Below are 14,205 nucleotides of genomic sequence, written 5' to 3' on the forward strand. Positions count from 1 at the left end.
TAATTCTGGTTATTTTTAGGTTGCATAATAAAGTTTTTTCCTTCTTTAAAGGGGGGGGGGGGGGGGCAGCAAACTCATGGTAAATTTACCATAAACTTATGGTAAATTTTGCAGAATATGGCGATCATTTCATACCATTTTCTAAACCACTTAATCCAGTTAGAGGTCGCAGGGAGGCTGGAGTCCATCCCAGCAGTCACTGGGCGAGAAACAGGTCAGCAGGTGCACCTGAACAGGTTGCCAGTCCATCACAGGGTAGGGATCATTTTCAGTAAAAAAAAAAAAAAAAAAAAAAAAAATTAAAAGTGAAACGGTGTTTTTAAAAAAAGGAAAAAACATATTTGAAATAAAATATTTATAAGTATAAAAATGAGTGATATAACATTGATCCATCTCGTTTGGATTAATATACATGCTTATTTATAAAAACTCCATTTTCCCAACCCATTCTCATTAGATTTTAATGTTCAATATAATTAACATTCATGACAATTGGTTGAAATTTGCAAATAGATGCTTGTTTTTGTTTGTTTCTTTCTTTTTATGTTTATTTCAAAGGTTCACCAGTCAGATTAAAAAGTTACATAAAAGAAAATCCATCTATCCATTTGTTTAACTGCTTCATCCAATTTAGGGTTGCGGGAAGCTGAAGTCTATTACAGCAATGTAAAAAAAAAATTATATTTAATATATCATTTAAACAAAGCCAAAAATAAAATCTAAAGCATGTGATTTTTAAAAGTTATTTACTCTATTGACACCAGATTGTTTCACTATTTTATCACAAAATCTGTTCAGATGATTTAATGAAACAAACATCTGAATGAAGATTTCTGAGTCAAGGTTTCTTTAAATGTAGTTTTAAGATAACTTAAAGTTCAAAGAATATCTATGCATCTTGTCATAGGATTTTACGTTATTTTATATGTATTTTGGAATTGTTTTTTGTTTGTTTTGTGTTTTTCCTGACGGTGTTCCTCCGTTGTCCGCCGCTGGGGGGCAGCAGCGCGCTCAGAGAAAACCTTTCCTCTTCCGGTTCAGTCGCTTCACCACCATAGACATCCACAACAACAATGTCGGCCAACGGAGAGCAGAACTCACATGCTGGCAAGCTGGAGTTGTATCCTTCAGGTTCAGCTGCAGGAAAAAGAGAAACATGAGAACAGAGAGAGGATGTTCGCTGAACCGGGTTCGGTTCAAGCCGGACTCGGTTCTGGTCCTGCTTCACTGTCATGAGTTTAATTCTGGGTTAAAGGTTCGGTTTTGGTTCTGAAACAGAAATTATTCTGTTTTCATTTAACATTTAACTCCGACAGGTTTAGCTCGTATCTCTACTGATGATTAAACAAGGTATTAATATTAAACAAGATATTAATGTTTTTCATGTGTGTCTTCACACACTAATCCCCCTTTTTATTATTATTATAATCATTATTATTATAATTATTATCATTATTATTATTGTTTTTATTTATATTATTATTATTGTTATTGTGCAACAAAAGTTGCCTTTTAAAATATTTACAAGAAATGAATAAGGTGTGGCAAAAAGGAAAATATGTAAGATACAATAAGTTTATAAAATACAACGACCAGTTCAGTGAACGGGATGTAAAGGATGAATAGTGCAGATGGAGAGATTGCAGACAGAAGTTTGGACACTTCTGTCTTTTGGGAGTTTTATTGTTGTAGTTTTAAATCCATTCATTCATCCATCACCCGAACCGCTTTGTTTAATTCAGGGTGGCGGGAAGCTGGAGCCTATCCCAGCAGGCTGCGGGTGGAAGGCAGGGTACACCCTGGACAGCTCGCCGGTCCATCACCGGACCACACAGAGACACACAACCACTCACTCCTAGGGGCAATTTAGAGTAACCAGTTAACCTAACATCATGTCTTTGGACGGTGAGAGGAAGTCGGAGAACCCGGAGAGAACCCACGAATACATGGGGAGAACATGCAAACTCCACACAGAAAGGCCACTGACCAAACCCCTCCCCAGCTGAGGATCGAACCAGCGACCTTCTTGCTGTGAGGCCACAGTGCTAACCACCCTAGTTTTAAATTGTTTAATGTTTTTATTTCTGTGTCTTATGATGGAGGAACTGCATCTCATCCTCATGTTGGTTAAACATTTTATTTTCTACCTTGGTAAAAAAAAAAACCATAAAAGTGGTTTTATTCTCCCAGAAGAGTTTTAGTGCTGCGATGGACCGGCGAGCTGTCCAGGGTGTACCCTGGCTTTCATCCAAAGCCTGCAGGGATAGGCTCCAGCTTCCCCGCAACCCTGAATTGTATAAAGCGGTTAGAAAAATGAATGAAGCGTTTTGGTGGCACGCTGCAGATCTTTCCTCCTCCAGACCTCCTTGACGGTCCTGCAGCTCTCTGGACGTCCCGTTCCCATCGTCCCATGAGGCTGTCATCGCCCTGCGGTCCCTGTCACCGGATCAGGAGCCACGGAAAGGCGGCATCAGCAAACAGCTGAGCGTGTCCGGCAGCACGTTGTCCGTGTGAGCGTCTCCTCCTCCCTGTGAGTGGCTCTGACCGCTGCGGCTTTCATCTGAAGCTGTGTGTCGCTGTGTTTCAGGAGGTGGAGCGCGGACGAAGCTCGAGTCCTGCGCGTGTCCGTCAACTCCTTCCTGGATCATCTGTCGCTCGTGATGGAGACCATGGAGGCGTTCGGTCCACCCGTCGCCCTGTGATGGACCAGGACTCAGGGTTCAGTCCGCTCCTCGTCCTCACATGGAAAACTAAACAAGTCGCAGCTTTAACTGTAAAAGTTGGTTCTTATGATATCTGTCATTCTGTTGAAATGTTTCCTTTTTCAGTTTTTATAAAACTTGTCCTAAAAAATCCCACAAAGACTGTTTATTTAAAAGACACTGACTGGAAATCTTGGAGATATTTCACTGTAGGATGTTATTTTATATGAATTAGATCATCACCTGTATTCATTGTTTACAAAAAAAATGGTTGAATTTTCTTTAAAATAAAGAAATGTAACAGTCAGAGGTCTGGTTTTTATTCCAGGATAATTAAAATTCTCTGCAGGAGAAGTTTGTAAACCAGTTTTCTGGAGAATGTTTTGCCTCATGTTATTAAAAAAAGGGAAAAAAAATCTCACCATTCATAATTTCATATTTACAGAAGTTTTTCTGCCTCAGTGAGTGAAAACGATCCTGATTTCTGTCCTGGTGAGTAAACAGATGTCCTCCTACAGCTGCATAGTGTCGGCACATCTGTCGTCTGTTCTATGTTTGTTTTATCAGAGGAAAACCAGAAGCTGGAGCTCTTCAGACTGACTAGCAGGATTCCTCTTGTCCAGCAGACGGCGCCGTGGTGTAACGCTGACCTCATGGGGACTGCTCAGTGAAATAAACTCGCTGTAATCTGCAGGAAAGCCTCACTCAGAGCAGAAACCAGAAATGAAGTTTCACTCCAGCTTTGTTTATTTTCTGCAGCATCAGATCAGTTATTTAAAGGGATGTTCCACCAGTTTATACGTTCTGCACAGTGGCGCTCAATAAACAGGATTTATTTACTATTTTACACACAAACACTGACTGTCCCTGGGTCTGCACCATTTACAACCCGAGTCTGCCTGCGGCAAGCAGGCGGGCGGAGCTTGAGCTCCAAAAATACAGACCATCAACCAGGTGACCTGCTCTGATCTGATGGTTTGCTGGCAGAAAACGGCAGCTGTCATAAATAATATTCTGCTTTTCTGTAAGTTTAACAGATAGGTTCACGTTAATATGATTCTGAAAGCAACTTCTGCAGATTTTATGACGTTTTTCAGCTGCTTTACGCATTAAAGCGATGTTTCAGTCTAAATAGTTGTCTGTCTGCGATGGACCGGCGAGCTGTCCAGGGTGTACCGCGCCTTTCGCCCAAAGCCAGCTGGGATAGGCTCCAGCTTCCCGAGACCCTTCATCGGATCAAGCTGTTAGGATAGTGAATGAATGATTGTCCGTATTTCTCCACTAACGAACACCATTGTGATTTACAAGCAGCAACCAGAAAGAAATACGTGTAAAATTTTGGTTTTTATTTTTGAATTTTTTATTTTGGTAATTTTTGCCCCGAAAAGATCCAAGATTTGTTTTGGTAAAGCCTCTTTCCACCATCAGTCACACTTCCTCTGCCTCATCGCCCGGCTGATGGGAAAGGAGCGGACCCAGATGACCCAGATGATGATTCTCAGCTCCTAGTGAGGCTGTCGGATGTTTCACATGAGTTTCTTTACATCCATAGCAGCTGGCTTTTTGTCCTTTTTCTTCTCCTCGGCCTCCATTATCAGCATAAAGCTCAGCTGGAAGAACAGAGAGGCTCTAATGTGCATAAAACTCTGCTTGGCAAAGTAAATCTGTTTGCCAAGATGCTGGACAGAAACAAGTTAAACATTAAGATAAATTATGAGATTTTCAGTCGGTGATCTGATAAAAACATCACGTTAGCTTTAGCATTTTAGCTCGTGTCTTTCTTCTGTTCAGTAAATAACAGAAACAGTTGATGGATTTAGTAAAATCATTCTCTAAACGACTAAATCCAAGCAACTCGACATCTTATTGGGACCTTGGAAAGACATTTTAGTAACGTGACAGTCCTCAGACTTCAGAGGCCGACGCCTGCATGAATAAGTACAGAATAAACTAAGTCCAGGTCTTAATGTGTGTATATTTGTTCACATTCTGCAGATAGAACCGACACGTCATGAAGCCAGCTGCAGCACTGAGTCCATTATCCCCGTCTCCTCCTGTCCGCCGTGCTTCCTCCTCGCGATCAGAAGTCGTCATCGTCACATATGTCCAGATACACGTCGAAGGCCTCTCGGTTGCAGTTCCCATCCGGGGTGAACACGTACTTGTGGAAGGTGCCGTCCACACAGATGGCTGCAGAAGAGACCAAACACTTCCAATGAAAGGCTGCTCATTAACCTGTTTGCATGATTTCAGAGGATTTAAACATCCAGATCATCTTTTTCTTCTGGATTCAGGTCAGACATCTTTAAAGCTCTGAAACGTCAGATGCATTTCCTACGGTGGCCCTGAAGTACAAACCACAACAACAAACCAAAAAACACAAACTACAAAACAAAAAAACGCAACAAATTAACAAACAGCAACAAATGAAATGAAAATGACAACAACTATTAAAAAATACACAATGACAAATTAAAAAACATGACAAATTTCATTCACACTCCAAAAAATTCTAAAAAAAAAGCACACAAACACAGGTAGTTTGTACCTGGTTCAGTTTGGAGTCGAACGGCTGAAGCAGGACTAAATTCATTGTGTTAAATTCGACAGAAGTGTTGGAAGTGGTTTTAGTGTGCTGACTGAGACACATTTTGTGTTCAGTGTGTAAGAATCTAAATATTCTTGGATAGCAGCAGTGATGTCTGGACTCCGGCTCTAAAGCCGCCTGGCGCCATCGTCCAATCAGCGGTTTCTCCTGTTGCCTGCTGGTACCTCCCGCTTCCGGTTTGCTCATGTCGCCCTGCTTTTTCTGAGTTTGTTGTTGTTTTTTATTTGTCATTGTGTTTTATCATTTTCTTCATGTTTTTTTTTATTTCTTGTGCTTTTCAGAATGTTTTGGTAGAGCTAATTTAATTTATTGTATTTTTTTTTTTAATTTTGTTGTCATTTTCAATTTGTTGCTGTTTTTTTTAATTTTGTGTTGCGTTTTTTTGTTTTGTAATTGTGGTTTGCACTTCAGGGCCACCGTAATTTCCTCACCGATCACAGAGTTGACGTTCTTGGACGTGTTCTTTCCAAAGGCGCAGATGCAGGCGCACTCTGCCGGCACCGTGAAGCTGGCCAGCGACCACTGGCTGTCCACGTACTGGCCAATCACAGGGCCCACCTTCCCAACGCGAGCCAGCCTGAGGGGAAGGAGACACCTTTAGTCCTTCAGAACAGGGCGGGGCGTGAAAGGACGCGACGGGCCGCTGCACTCACGCTGAGCGGCGGTTGAGCTTGGTGTCTTTCAGAGCGAAGATGTGGACGGTGCCTTTGTCGCTGGAGGCGCAGAGGAAGGACGAGTCGTGGCTGAAGTTGATGCTGAAAGAATGAAGCGTGAAGGTGAAGGCGGCTCGTCTGACTAATCCTTCTCTGTGTCCACAGAGAAGCCGGACTGCAACTCCATGCCTGGCGGTCCCAGCGGCTGCTGCAGTCTGCAGAGTCCTGAACGGACCGTACAATGTGTCTGACTCGTCTACACCGCGTCAATGTGGAGGGAAAACCCCTCACCACGCTCACATACCGTCGCAGGAGCGTGCACGGCGAACACCTGAAACACAGAGATGCCTGAAACAGCGTACCAGTAGAGGGTGGCCGGGTCGGTTCCTCTGCGCAGCTCCACCAGCTTGTCTCTGCTGGTGGTATCAAACAGCCGGATCAGAGTTCCCTTCCGCGAGGCGGAGGCTGCGACGCTGCCGGGCTGGTTCAGCGCCACGCAGGCGATCTCGCTCTGGTGGGCGTTGATGGTGAACGGCGCGGAGGATGTGCCGGGTTTGGTGTTGGACAGGTCCTGAAAGGAAACGGGTTTATCTTGGGTTTTCCTGCCGAGACGTTCTGATCAGAGCTGAACGGGTTTGTTTCTGAGTGGACTCACCACCAGCTGCAGGCTGCCGCATTTATGACCCGGGAAGACCAGCAGCTGCTTCTCAAGGCTGGGACACAAGTCACAGAGACCTGCAGGAGGAAGCTCAGCGTCAGCAGCAGGCAGACTCCACACAACAAGGAGGCTTCCTCACCTTTGGGATTATCTCTGGTGTCAAACTCAAAAAGTTTCACAGGCTTGTCTGGGAAACTGTACACGTAGATCCTGTTCTTCAGTACGATGATGATCCTGCAACACAAGGAGGTGAAGTGGTTTCACCTTGTTCTCAACCAGAGAGGAAGTCTAACTATGTAAGATAAATAAAACTCACTTGTCGTGCCGCATGCAGACAGCCAGAACTGGTTTGGTGAAGGTGAACTCCAGGACCAGCTTGTCTTTGGGGTCCCGGGACTCCCGAGCGTCGTCCCAGACCAGAACTGAAATATGAGGGGTTTTTTAAAAAAGGCATGAAAAAGACAAAAGACAGGTGGATAAAAGCCAGCTAAACCTGCAGCGTTCCAATGAAAGAGATGCTCCCAGTTCTTACTGGTTAATCCGACTCACCGGATATTTCTGAGAATCTGGGATTGACTCCGCCTCCAACTATGGCCAGCAGGTTGGAGCGATGCAGCATGGAGCAGAGGGCCACGCTGCCCACCTGCTCGTGGTCTGGAAAACACAGCTTCAATGCTCAACATTTCCCTCATCGTCCCACATGACTACCAGCTCAGATACACACTAAACATCCAAACTGTTTGACTTTTCATGGAACGATACAAGACATGAACTGATAGGGTTTATTAGTTTTACTCAGTAATCCGTTGTGAAAAACAGAACATAATCGTTATCTTGCATGTCTCTATTCTCTTTAACTAAGTGTTGCAACACTGGAATTTCCCCGCTGTGGGACGAATAAAGGCTTATCGTATCGTATCTAAGACTCACCCAGATGACCTTTCTCCATCAGAGGCTCCACATTGTAGATCCTCACCCCGGTCTCCATCGCACAGCAGAAACAGCCTGGTGGAGAGAAGGAGAAAAAGCATTTGTTCATTCTTTCTGTGGCTTATATGTGAGAAGATGCTAAAAATGTCCCAAACATTATAGATGATGTTTTCCATCATGATTAGTTGTTCTGGGCAACAACTCAGTTTTATGGATAAATCAAGGTTAGGTTAACCTGAACAGCAGTGTGTAATTTATGAAAAAAACCATAGGAGGGGTGCATTTAAAAAAATCTTTTTTTTTATAAAAGAACTGGCAACATGTTATCTTTCACACAAGTTTCCTCATTCCAAACTGGAAGAAAAATCTGGAAAATAAAAATGAAAGTCAGAATAATGTTCCCAAAGTTTTGGCCTATTTAAAAGATTCTTATTATTTTTAATGCCCTTACAGATAAACTTAGCAGAACAGTCTGGTATGGGGGTCGCAGCTTTGTTTGACCTTTCACCCCTGCATATAGCTTCTTATATAGCTTCTGACTGCCTCGAACAAAGACTGGAACATTAGTGTATCCCGCAGAAAGAAGGTTTACAGAAATGTCTGTAAACCTGTCTTCACCAGGTCAAGCTCTTCTTTAAAGGTAGAGTATGTAAGAGTTTCAATATTTTCTAAATCAATGAACTAATAAAATAACTACAATCATAATTAGATAGTTTTTTTTTAACTTGTAGGTTCCAGTCTGTCCATATTTGATGTGTTATTAAATTACAAGTTTATTAATGACAAATGACAAAAAACACTTTTTTTTTTAGTTAGGCAAACATTTAAGAAGGGTCTTTGTCATTAATTAAACTTGTAATTTAATAACATCAAATATGGACAGACTGGAACCTTCATGTTTTTAAAAAAAAAACTATCTAATTATGATTGTAGTTATTTTTTTTAGTTAATTTATTTTGAAAATATTGAACATCTTACAGACTCCACGTTTAATGTAAACATGAGACTATATAAATATTAAAATGTGCAGAATCTTACTCTGGTCCTGGTTGAACCGCAGGCTGTTGACTCCTCTCTGCTGGGCCATGGCTGCCGGTTCTCCGGTACCGGGTAGTTACCGGCCAGCTACAGCTCCAGGAAGAGCAACGGGACGACCTGGGACAGAGACACAAACACAACCCGGCTGTTCAGAGACCAGCAGCCTGCCGGAGCTGGGTCCACTAAACACAACCCGGCTGTTCAGAGACCAGCAGCCTGTTGGAGCTGGGTCCACTAAACACAACCCGGCTGTTCAGAGACCAGCAGCCTGTTGGAGCTGGGTCCACTAAACACAACCCGGCTGTTCAGAGACCAGCAGCCTGCTGGAGCTGGGTCCACTAAACACAACCCGGCTGTTCAGAGACCAGCAGCCTGCCGGAGCTGGGTCCACTAAACACAACCCGGCTGTTCAGAGACCAGCAGCCTGCTGGAGCTGGGTCCACTAAACACAACCCGGCTGTTCAGAGACCAGCAGCCTGCCGGAGCTGGGTCCACTAAACACAACCCGGCTGTTCAGAGACCAGCAGCCTGTTGGAGCTGGGTCCACTAAACACAACCCGGCTGTTCAGAGACCAGCAGCCTGCCGGAGCTGGGTCCACTAAACACAACCCGGCTGTTCAGAGACCAGCAGCCTGCCGGAGCTGGGTCCACTAAACACAACCCGGCTGTTCAGAGACCAGCAGCCTGCTGGAGCTGGGTCCACTAAACACAACCCGGCTGTTCAGAGACCAGTAGCCTGCTGGAGCTGGGTCCACTAAACACAACCCGGCTGTTCAGAGACCAGCAGCCTGTTGGAGCTGGGTCCACTAAACACAACCCGGCTGTTCAGAGACCAGCAGCCTGCTGGAGCTGGGTCCACTAAACACAACCCGGCTGTTCAGAGACCAGCAGCCTGCTGGAGCTGGGTCCACTAAACGCAACCCGGCTGTTCAGAGACCAGCAGCCTGTTGGAGCTGGGTCCACTAAACGCAACCCGGCTGTTCAGAGACCAGCAGCCTGCTGGAGCTGGGTCCACTAAACGCAACCCGGCTGTTCAGAGACCAGTAGCCTGTTGGAGCTGGGTCCACTAAACGCAACCCGGCTGTTCAGAGACCAGCAGCCTGCTGGAGCTGGGTCCACTAAACACAACCCGGCTGTTCAGAGACCAGCAGCCTGCTGGAGCTGGGTCCACTAAACACAACCCGGCTGTTCAGAGACCAGCAGCCTGTTGGAGCTGGGTCCACTAAACACAACCCGGCTGTTCAGAGACCAGCAGCCTGTTGGAGCTGGGTCCACTAAACACAACCCGGCTGTTCAGAGACCAGCAGCCTGCCGGAGCTGGGTCCACTAAACACAACCCGGCTGTTCAGAGACCAGCAGCCTGCTGGAGCTGGGTCCACTAAACACAACCCGGCTGTTCAGAGACCAGCAGCCTGCTGGAGCTGGGTCCACTAAACACAACCCGGCTGTTCAGAGACCAGCAGCCTGCTGGAGCTGGGTCCACTAAACACAACCCGGCTGTTCAGAGACCAGCAGCCTGTTGGAGCTGGGTCCACTAAACACAACCCGGCTGTTCAGAGACCAGCAGCCTGCTGGAGCTGGGTCCACTAAACACAACCCGGCTGTTCAGAGACCAGCAGCCTGTTGGAGCTGGGTCCACTAAACGCAACCCGGCTGTTCAGAGACCAGCAGCCTGTTGGAGCTGGGTCCACTAAACGCAACCCGGCTGTTCAGAGACCAGCAGCCTGCTGGAGCTGGGTCCACTAAACGCAACCCGGCTGTTCAGAGACCAGCAGCCTGCTGGAGCTGGGTCCACTAAACGCAACCCGGCTGTTCAGAGACCAGTAGCCTGTTGGAGCTGGGTCCACTAAACGCAACCCGGCTGTTCAGAGACCAGCAGCCTGTTGGAGCTGGGTCCACTAAACGCAACCCGGCTGTTCAGAGACCAGCAGCCTGTTGGAGCTGGGTCCACTAAACACAACCCGGCTGTTCAGAGACCAGCAGCCTGCTGGAGCTGGGTCCACTAAACACAACCCGGCTGTTCAGAGACCAGCAGCCTGCTGGAGCTGGGTCCACTAAACACAACCCGGCTGTTCAGAGACCAGCAGCCTGCTGGAGCTGGGTCCACTAAACACAACCCGGCTGTTCAGAGACCAGCAGCCTGCTGGAGCTGGGTCCACTAAACACAACCCGGCTGTTCAGAGACCAGCAGCCTGTTGGAGCTGGGTCCACTAAACACAACCCGGCTGTTCAGAGACCAGCAGCCTGTTGGAGCTGGGTCCACTAAACACAACCCGGCTGTTCAGAGACCAGCAGCCTGTTGGAGCTGGGTCCACTAAACACAACCCGGCTGTTCAGAGACCAGCAGCCTGTTGGAGCTGGGTCCACTAAACACAACCCGGCTGTTCAGAGACCAGCAGCCTGTTGGAGCTGGGTCCACTAAACACAACCCGGCTGTTCAGAGACCAGCAGCCTGCTGGAGCTGGGTCCACTAAACACAACCCGGCTGTTCAGAGACCAGCAGCCTGTTGGAGCTGGGTCCACTAAACACAACCCGGCTGTTCAGAGACCAGCAGCCTGCTGGAGCTGGGTCCACTAAACAACAACCCGGCTGTTCAGAGACCAGCAGCCTGCCGGAGCTGGGTCCACTAAACAACAACCCGGCTGTTCAGAGACCAGCAGCCTGCCGGAGCTGGGTCCACTAAACACAACCCGGCTGTTCAGAGACCAGCAGCCTGCCGGAGCTGGGTCCACTAAACACAACCCGGCTGTTCAGAGACCAGCAGCCTGTTGGAGCTGGGTCCACTAAACACAACCCGGCTGTTCAGAGACCAGCAGCCTGCTGGAGCTGGGTCCACTAAACACAACCCGGCTGTTCAGAGACCAGCAGCCTGCCGGAGCTGGGTCCACTAAACACAACCCGGCTGTTCAGAGACCAGTAGCCTGCCGGAGCTGGGTCCACTAAACACAACCCGGCTGTTCAGAGACCAGCAGCCTGCTGGAGCTGGGTCCACTAAACACAACCTGGCTGTTCAGAGACCAGCAGCCTGTTGGAGCTGGGTCCACTAAACACAACCCGGCTGTTCAGAGACCAGCAGCCTGTTGGAGCTGGGTCCACTAAACACAACCCGGCTGTTCAGAGACCAGCAGCCTGTTGGAGCTGGGTCCACTAAACACAACCCGGCTGTTCAGAGACCAGCAGCCTGTTGGAGCTGGGTCCACTAAACACAACCCGGCTGTTCAGAGACCAGCAGCCTGCTGGAGCTGGGTCCACTAAACAACAACAAGGCTAACCAGTATTAGCATCAGAATGCTAATGCGTCAGAAGCAACAAACAAACGGCGGCTTTTAATCCGCCATGACGGACCATAAAGACTCACCATGTAGACGCAGAAACGAGACGAAATGAACGTTTTCCAACAGTTTTTAGGAGAAAAACAGTGGTGACGTTGCAAGACAGATTTTTGTTTTTGTTTTCCAGCTATTACGTCACTGACACGTGCTTCCGGTTTGAAGTTGAATTGAATTGAAATTGTATATACATATATATATATATATATATATATATATATATATATTCAATTTCAATTCAATTCAACTTTATTTATATAGCGTCAAATCACGGCAATGCCATCTCAAGACGCTTTACAGACAGAGAAGAAAACATAATATAGGCCAATTCATAACAGCCTATATAAGGAAACCAACAGATTGAGTTGAGTCCAACTCAATCTCCCATCCTGAGCAAGCATACTGGCGACAGTGGGAAGGAAAAAACTCCCTTTTAACAGGAAGGAAACCTCCGGCAGAACCCGGCTCAGGACAGGCAGCCATCTGCCTCTGCTGTGTGGGGGGAAGAGGACAGAAAGACAACAGACAACAGGAACTGCTACTCCCGGCCAGGGAGACCTGCTGAGACAGGAGACATACATGTTAATGATGCAACACTGTTATGGGGGGGGGTAAAAGAAAGAGATAAAGAGAAAAAGAAAGAAGCTCAGTGTATCAGGAAATGTCCCTCAGCAGTCTACACCTATAGCAGCATAACTAAGGGATGCTAACCATCCCTAGCTATAGGACTTATCAAAAAGATAAGTCTTCAGCCTAGTCTTAAAGGTGGGGAGGGTGTCTGCTTCCCTAACACTAACTGGGAGCTTATTCCATAAGAGAGGGGCCTGATAACCAAAGGCTCTGCCTCCTGCTCGGCTCTTTGAGACTCTAGGAACCACAAGTAAGCCTGCAGTCTGCGAACAAAGTACTCTGCTTGGTATATAAGGAACTATGAGGTCTTTGATATATAGTGGTGCCTGGTTGTGGAGGGCTTTATATGTAAGGAGAAGGATTTTAAATTCTATTCTAGATTCAACAGGCAGCCAATGAAGAGAGTCTAAAACTGGAGAAATATGATCTCTCCTGCTGGTTCTGGTCAGGACTCTGGCTGCAGAATTCTGGATCAGCTGAAGGCTTTTCAGGGCATATTTAGGACAGCCCAGTAATAGAGAGTTACAGTAATCTAGTCTCGAAGTAACAAAAGCGTGAACCAGTTTTTCTGCATCACTCCGAGACAGAATGTCCCTAATTTTGGCTATATTACGTAAATGAAAGAAGGCTGTTTTAGTAACCTGCTTAATATGTGGGCCAAAGGACAGGTCAGGGTCAAATATTACTCCAAGGTTTCTCACTGTAGCACTGGAAGCTAAAGTAATGCCATCCAGGTTCATTACAAAACTGGAAAATTTAGCTCTGAGTTTTTCAGATCCAACGAGAATTACTTCAGTCTTATCTGAGTTTAAGAGGAGAAAATTTCTAGACATCCAAGTCTTTATGTCTATGAGACAATTTTGTAGCCTATTGGGCTGATTTGTTTCATCTGGTTTAAAGGATAAGTATATTTGAGTATCATCTGCATAACAATGAAAGTTTATTCCATGCTGTCTAATAATTTTGCCTAAAGGGAGCATATATAGCGTGAAGAGTATTGGTCCAAGTACAGAACCTTGAGGAACTCCATGACTTACTGTAGTTTGGGAGGAGGACTTGTCATTTACATGAACAAACTGAAGTCTATCAGATAAATATGATTTAAACCAGCTTAACGCTGTACCTGTAATTCCAACCACCTGTTCTAGTCTCTGTAACAGAATGTTATGATCGACTGTATCAAATGCAGCACTAAGATCAAGCAAGATAAGTACGGACACAAGTCCTTTGTCTGAGGCCTTAAGAAGGTCATTAGTAACTTTCACCAATGCCGTCTCAGTGCTATGATGAGCTCTAAATCCTGACTGAAACTCCTTGCATAAATTATTTCTGCTATAAATTATATATATATATATATATATATATATATATATATATATATATATATATATATATATATATATATATATATATATATATGTGTATATATATATATATATATATATATATATATATATATATATATATATATATATAATAAAGGAACTATACAAGATTATATCCGACACTATACAAAATAATGTCTGATCCTCAGCATCCCATGTTGACTAAATTTGGGCATCCTCCCTAACTCCTGACCTCCCCGTGTGTTATTGTGAAGGAGAATCTGTTAAAACAGTTTGCTCAGGTTCCAACTTCACCAGGAGTCTCATTTAC

The 14,205-nt window shown here is 45.6% G+C and overlaps 2 protein-coding genes across 2 annotated transcripts; one reads left to right on the forward strand and one right to left on the reverse strand.

The window, feature by feature from the left end:
• Window positions 1–1,050: 1,050 nt before the first annotated feature.
• lage3 (L antigen family member 3) lies at window positions 1,051–2,989 on the forward strand. The gene is made up of 3 exons (XM_079256820.1): window positions 1,051–1,120; window positions 2,382–2,510; window positions 2,588–2,989. The coding sequence occupies exons 1-3, from the start codon at window positions 1,074–1,076 to the stop codon at window positions 2,700–2,702; spliced, it is 291 nt and encodes a 96-aa protein (XP_079112946.1). The 5' UTR covers window positions 1,051–1,073; the 3' UTR covers window positions 2,703–2,989.
• A 1,657-nt stretch (window positions 2,990–4,646) lies between these two features.
• Window positions 4,647–12,070, reverse strand: wdr45 (WD repeat domain 45). The gene is made up of 11 exons (XM_079257080.1): window positions 11,949–12,070; window positions 8,590–8,706; window positions 7,552–7,626; window positions 7,171–7,275; window positions 6,938–7,043; window positions 6,761–6,855; window positions 6,619–6,698; window positions 6,326–6,534; window positions 5,964–6,065; window positions 5,742–5,887; window positions 4,647–4,892 (listed from the first exon to the last, which is right to left on the reverse strand). The coding sequence occupies exons 2-11, from the start codon at window positions 8,636–8,638 to the stop codon at window positions 4,783–4,785; spliced, it is 1,077 nt and encodes a 358-aa protein (XP_079113206.1). The 5' UTR covers window positions 8,639–8,706; window positions 11,949–12,070; the 3' UTR covers window positions 4,647–4,782.
• Between the last annotated feature and the right edge of the window lie 2,135 nt (window positions 12,071–14,205).

The sequence above is a fragment of the Telmatherina bonti genome (genome assembly GCF_933228915.1).
Source record: "Telmatherina bonti genome assembly, chromosome: 17".
Taxonomy (NCBI): domain Eukaryota; kingdom Metazoa; phylum Chordata; class Actinopteri; order Atheriniformes; family Telmatherinidae; genus Telmatherina; species Telmatherina bonti.

What these genes read in the sequence shown, in the direction of transcription:
- lage3 (XM_079256820.1), top strand. Translation starts at nt 1,074, where the DNA reads ATGTCGGCCAACGGAGAGCAGAACTCACATGCTGGCAAGCTGGAGTT. An exon ending in CATGCTGGCAAGCTGGAGTT is followed by an intron (nt 1,121 to 2,381) that starts GTATCCTTCAGG and finishes ACGGTCCTGCAG; the next exon opens with CTCTCTGGACGTCCCGTTCC. An exon ending in TCCGGCAGCACGTTGTCCGT is followed by an intron (nt 2,511 to 2,587) that starts GTGAGCGTCTCC and finishes GCTGTGTTTCAG; the next exon opens with GAGGTGGAGCGCGGACGAAG.
- wdr45 (XM_079257080.1), bottom strand. Translation starts at nt 8,638, where the DNA reads ATGGCCCAGCAGAGAGGAGTCAACAGCCTGCGGTTCAACCAGGACCAG. An exon ending in GTCTGCATGCGGCACGACAA is followed by an intron (nt 6,856 to 6,937) that starts GTGAGTTTTATT and finishes CTTGTGTTGCAG; the next exon opens with GATCATCATCGTACTGAAGA. An exon ending in CACCAGAGATAATCCCAAAG is followed by an intron (nt 6,699 to 6,760) that starts GTGAGGAAGCCT and finishes TTCCTCCTGCAG; the next exon opens with GTCTCTGTGACTTGTGTCCC.